Source organism: Ostrinia nubilalis, chromosome 4 (genome assembly GCF_963855985.1).
Source record: "Ostrinia nubilalis chromosome 4, ilOstNubi1.1, whole genome shotgun sequence".
NCBI lineage: Eukaryota > Metazoa > Arthropoda > Insecta > Lepidoptera > Crambidae > Ostrinia > Ostrinia nubilalis.
This window is the reverse complement of record NC_087091.1, coordinates 18,526,151-18,532,456: the sequence shown is the minus strand read 5'-3', so window position 1 is coordinate 18,532,456 and position 6,306 is coordinate 18,526,151. Positions and strand designations below refer to the sequence as shown.

General features: G+C 49.3%; 1 protein-coding gene across 1 annotated transcript; it reads left to right on the top strand.

Moving 5' to 3' along the window:
- The first annotated feature begins 675 nt into the window (after nt 1-675).
- LOC135071406 (uncharacterized) lies at nt 676-6,080 on the top strand. The gene is made up of 6 exons (XM_063965197.1): nt 676-751; nt 1,862-2,056; nt 2,558-2,806; nt 3,177-3,515; nt 4,287-4,409; nt 5,973-6,080. Exons 2-6 carry the CDS (start codon nt 1,880-1,882, stop codon nt 6,078-6,080), a joined length of 996 nt encoding a protein of 331 aa, XP_063821267.1. The 5' UTR covers nt 676-751; nt 1,862-1,879.
- The last annotated feature ends 226 nt before the right edge of the window (nt 6,081-6,306 follow it).

Sequence of the window (6,306 nt, the reverse complement as noted above, 5' to 3'; positions counted from 1 at the left end):
CGCACGCCGCGCTCTACGCCTACCGCGCGCCCGACGTGAGTACCTACACCAGGGGACAGAGCGGCGGCTGGTGCCGGCGCGCGCGCTGGCGGCGTGGGGCCCGGGCGGCGCGGCGTGGCAGCGCGTGCGGCCGCGCGGGGCGCCCACGCCGCGCTGGGCGCGCCGCCACCTGCTGCTGGCGCACGCCGCGCTCTACGCCTACCGCGCGCCCGACGTGAGTACCTACACCAGGGGACAGAGCGGCGGCTGGTGCCGGCGCGCGCGCTGGCGGCGTGGGGCCCGGGCGGCGCGGCGTGGCAGCGCGTGCGGCCGCGCGGGGCGCCCACGCCGCGCTGGGCGCGCCGCCACCTGCTGCTGGCGCACGCCGCGCTCTACGCCTACCGCGCGCCCGACGTGAGTACCTACACCAGGGGACAGAGCGGCGGCTGGTGCCGGCGCGCGCGCTGGCGGCGTGGGGCCCGGGCGGCGCGGCGTGGCAGCGCGTGCGGCCGCGCGGGGCGCCCACGCCGCGCTGGGCGCGCCGCCACCTGCTGCTGGCGCACGCCGCGCTCTACGCCTACCGCGCGCCCGACGTGAGTACCTACACCAGGGGACAGAGCGGCGGCTGGTGCCGGCGCGCGCGCTGGCGGCGTGGGGCCCGGGCGGCGCGGCGTGGCAGCGCGTGCGGCCGCGCGGGGCGCCCACGCCGCGCTGGGCGCGCCGCCACCTGCTGCTGGCGCACGCCGCGCTCTACGCCTACCGCGCGCCCGACGTGAGTACACCGCCCGCCAGCCACCAGCCACCAGTGTTGCCAACAGCTACCAAAGGCTCGTAGCTAGGAATTTAACAGAAAGTTGCTAGATTGAGTATTTTTTTCTCCCTAAAAAGTAGCTAGAAGTACCTAGCTGAATTCCGAAGTAAATAAAATACTAAAGAAATAAAACATTGCAGTTAATAATTCAGCTATAAACTGTAATCAACTTAACTTTAATACTGTGACTACTTAATTAACAAATAAAAGAAGACAATATTAGGCCAAAACCAGTCAAACGAGGGAATCCCCAAAGTTATTCCGCACCGATTAAGTGAGTCGTATCGTATATTGCTAATACTAATTTTGTTTGTCGGGGATGCCGCTACCTTAACTTTGTAAAAATATATCATAATCAATGGTTGCTAGAAAAAGTAGCTAAAAAGTTTAGCTACAAGTTAAAAAAAATTGTAGCTGCCTGACATCAGAAACTTGCTAAATCTAGCTATAAAGTAGCTAAGTTGGCAACACTGCCAGCCACTAGCCACCAGCCACCAGCCACCAGTCACCAGCCTGGCTCCTGAGACTCGACGCGATCGCCGACTGAAGTTTTACATTCGTTGTCTTATGAGCGAAACAATAGGACCCGCCTTGATTGCTCCAGCGAAATCCCAAATTATTTTCCAAGATTAAATCTGGAGGGTGTATAGTCTGGTCTGCGAGCACGTAGAATTTTGTCCAATGACCCCAAGCTACCCATCCTTATCGCTCGCGCGTAATTATGTTGCTGTCGCGCTCGCACACTCACTGCGGGCACCCGTCGCACAGTCGCGACAGACAGCATTATAATTACGCGCGAGCGATAAGGATGGGTAGCTTGGGGTCATTGGACAAAATTCTACGTGCTCCCAGACCGGGCTTTAGTTTTTTTTAAAAACACACTGATAAGCGTTAGCGGCCATCACAATATAAAAGAGTCTCGCTGGCTGCTGGAAACTATTTAACAGTTTTGCTGGAGCGATTGAGGTACTGTTATTATACGATTTGAAAAGTATTAAATACGACGAATTTTGAACTTTAGTTGTCGATAGAATCGAGCGTAATCGTTTCAAATTCTGCTCCTGTCGGCAGTGCAATAAGGCGGACTGCATGATCCACCTGGAGGGCTTCACGGTGTGCGCGGCGGGCGAGGTGAAGTCGCGCGAGCACGCCTTCAAGGTGTACCACACCGGCACCGCCTTCTACTTCGCCTGCGACAGCCGCGACAGCATGCTGGCCTGGATCCACCTCATCCACCGCGCCACGCTCAACTCCGGCCCGCCGCAGGTGCGTGCCCGTCCGCGTCCGGCGGAGGACTGACCGAACGTTTGCTTGAATTTTCAGCAGCGTTCGAAAGGATAATTATCAATGATAATTATCACGATAATTATCATGATAATTATCTTGATAATAACAGATGGATAATTATCAGTTGATAATAACAAAAAATGCACTTGTGAAAGTGAACTGTATTCGAAGTTTTCGAACGTGTATTTCCGCACTTGCGTCTAGTGGTGGGCGCTAATCAACATAGATAGTTATAAAACTTAATTATTTAGCTCGAGAATGATCACTATTTAACTAGCGTCAAAATATTTATTTATCTATTTTCCAAGCGTTATGCGACAAACGGTAGAACTTGACAACATTCAGTTACAAAAAACAAAGTAACATTTCCCTTAAAACGATATGACAAATGTATCTTATACTGTTGATAATTATCCGATAATTATCTGATAATTATCATGGAGCGTAATTATCTTGATAATTTCGAACCCTGATTTTCAGAGCGACATATCGAAGCAGTTCTCCGAGACGGACTACTCGGACACGGAGTCGGACACGGACGGGCCGGAGCGGCGCGAGCGCGAGCGGCGCGAGGACAAGGACAAGTCCAAGTTCGGCTCGCTGCGCAAGCTGGCCGGCCGCCGCAGCGACTCGCACGAGAGCGTCGGCCACGCCTCCACCAGCCTGGACAGGAAGTACCTGCGCTTCTTCTCGCGCAACAAGAGCAAGGACGACAGTAAGAACGGCAAGGTGAGCCGCACTCGCCGCGGCGAGTCGCACGCTTTGGTTGACTGAAAACATTGTGACGAAATATTTTTAAAACCTACTTTATTTTAGGGTCGACGAAATCGTTCATTCGGCTAAAGCCCAGTCTGCGAGCACGTAGAATTTTGTCCAATGACCCCAAGCTACCCATCCTTATCGCTCGCGCGTAATTATGTTGCTATCGCGCTCGCACACTCACTCCGAGTGCCAGTCGCACAGTCGCGACAGCAATATAATTACAGTGATAAGGATGGGTAGCTTGGGGTCATTGGACGGGATTCTACGTGCTCACGGACCAGGCTTTAGTACTGTTATTGAATGTGATCAAAACTACTTTTCTTCGATCGACCCCCAGAGCAAGCATTCCGGTGTGCCCGTCCCGACCGAGCACTACCGCAGCTACCGGCGCGTGGAGGCGGCGGGGCGCTCGCTGGCCGCCGGGGCCCCGCCTGCTGTGGGGCCCGCCGCCGGGGCCCCGCCCGCCGCAGGGGCCCCGGCCGCCGCCAAGATCCCCAAGCCCATCAACTACATCCACGCGTCCAACCCGAACCTCCTGGACTTCGAGAAGAGCGACTTCGTCACGAAGCCGACGCTGCGGGTCCCGCGGCCGCGCGCCAAGCCCGAGCCGAGCCCGATGGGGCTGGTCACGCTCGAGGAGTTCATGCTGAACAAGCAGGCCGAGGAGCGGAAGCAGGTGCGTCGCTTTGGAATTACAATTACTACTGTTCTGAACTGGCGTTGAATGCCAAAATGATATTTTTGATATTTGATAGATATACATATACTTTTTGAAATTAATCTAGGTATTATAGCAACTTTTATTGTTAAAACTTTTTTGTACTATCCCTGCGTCGATAATATTTGGAAAATCTTTGAATGCAGTTCTATTTCTTTTCAAAAATAAATTAATTTTTTCTTTGAGTAAAATTTGCTATCTACAGTATTAAGAGTAGTTTCCCTCCAGGTAGCATTACAAAATTCCATTGAAATGATGATGCTTTTATTAGTTTTTTTTTGTTGTATAGATAAACATCGTCTATTAGTCTATCATCTCCTTAAGTTTGATACGCTCTTTATGGGACACCCTGTATATCAAAGTTGATAAAAGGCCTATTCAGACTTAAGCGGTATTCGCTACCGTCTGCGGCAGAGAAAACCGCTCTAGCCGCGGTACTTGATACTAAATACCTGAGCGAAACCCGCGTGGTATGTACCTCTACCCACAGCGGCAGCGAATATCGCTCAGGTCGCTCTAGCCGCGATACTGATACTAAATACCTGAGCGAAACCCGCGCGGTATGTACCTCTACCCACAGCGGCAGCGAATATCGCTTAGGTTTGAATAGACCTTATATCCGATATTTTGATATAAATAAAATAATAAATAATAAATATCGGGTATTTTCGACCCCTGTTATTTATCTCAAGGCCCAAACATAATACGATGAAATGTGCACGTCCGCAGGTGTACACGAACCGCGTGCTGCTGGGCGTGGAGCGCGACCGGCCGGCCGACCTGCAGCTGCGGCTGGACCGCATCGTGCCCGACGTCATCTACGGCGAGCTGCGCGCCTGCGCGCACATGCAGGTACGCAATATACTATTTAAAGTCTGTTCGCCGAGAGTTGATAAAAAAAAATATCAGAGGTTCTAAACTCATTATAAATTGCGGCCCGCTAATTATTTTTGTCGATATAATGAAAAAGTTGGTAGATTTTCATTATTATCTCTTTTAAATTTACGGGAATTATTCCGGTTAGGGCATACGTGGGGATACGTATCAAACACGTGGCGTCCATGTGTTGGATAAAAAGTATTTCATTATTATCAAGTGGCTTATAGTGTATCCCAATGCTGGGCAACCCTACCCTACCCACTGTCATACCATTCATTTCGGTCTTATGTAAAATAAATCTATTCCGTTTCACACATTGCGTTTCACACATTGCGGCCCGCCGGCCGGGGCGCTTGACGACAGCTGCGTGGCTCGTACCATGGTACTCAGTGCGCGTTGTGACAAACGACGCCCGCCATACAGAATGCGATAATTAAGCGACAGTCGCTATTGCAAGACATTTCATAATATTTATCAACTCTCGGCGAACAGACTTTAGCGCCATCTGTTCAAATACTCAGTAACTATTTGTAAGGCGCCATCTATGACTCTTATGCTTCGTCTTCGAACTTCTTATACCTCGAGACGAGCTAGTTCATACATTAAACTATAGATGGCGATATATCTACGCGTGCTGAATATTATACGTATGTAGTGCATTCTCGCTAAAATAATGTTTTGTTTGCTTATATTTAGTTGTGGATGCTTATACTAAAACGTTTATTTTATTTGCATAGAGAACAATAGTCCCTGGACAAACCTCAAGAGGATTTAAGACACTATTTAACCAAAGATGAAAAATACATGCAATAAATAAAATATTATCGATTCGGTCCGCCACTGTAAGGCCCGATTTCCACCAAGGCGGAGCGGTGTGGAGCGAAGCATAAAAGATTTGTAAGAATAATCAATTAGATTCCATTATTTGCACCTCTCCATTCTGCTCTGCTTTGGTGGAAATGGATCGAGCGGAGAATTGTCGCGCGCAATTGTTTTTCTGTAGAATTGACAGTGCGGCGGCGCGGTGTGATGCGGAGGAAAGCGGAGAAGGGCGGAGCGATGCGGTGTTTCATGGATAACAATAGGCTGACAGCTATGCACAGCTCACACACCTCTTGTCTCCGAACCGCTCTGCTCTTCTCCGCTCCGCTTTGGTGGAAATAGCCTTCCAATTTCTCCTCTCAGACAAAATATCTTTATTTTGTATAGTCTATTTAAATAATACTTACACTGCAAATATAATAAATACTTACGTCTCCGCACAGTTCCGCTTTGGTGGAAACCGGGCCGAAGTTTTTCACTGTACAGTTAGGCCCAGAACACGCGGTGAAACGCAACTGCAACGAAACTGCAACTTCTAGTTACTTTTGAGTTGTATCTAAGTTTCTGCCATAGATTCCATTGAGAGACCACACATGACGCGACCAGTTTGACCAGTTTCAAAGTTGCGTTTCACCGTGTGTTCTGGGCCTTAGTGTCAAATAGTTCTTGACACTCAATGTGGCCAAAAAGTTGACAATTCCAATTCCAAAACAGACGTGTTGCGAACTTATTGGTTACTTTGGGTGTCACGAACTACTTGACGCTGACTTTACCACATATCTACTGCGTGTGGGCAATACAATATCAATAGCGTCTCCCTGAGTTTTGTTCCCAACAGTGACACCGTTCAGGTGGTGAGAAGATTTATGATTTTATCTATGTATATTCAATCCTAATCCAAATCCGTCCGTCAACCAACTGTCAAATTTCATTATGTTTTTGGTCAAAATATCTGTGGTTTTTAATGTTTTTACATTTTCATATTGTTTTTTTAGACTATTTAAAGAATATTAAAGTGTAAATGCATCGAATATTTTAAATATTTTAA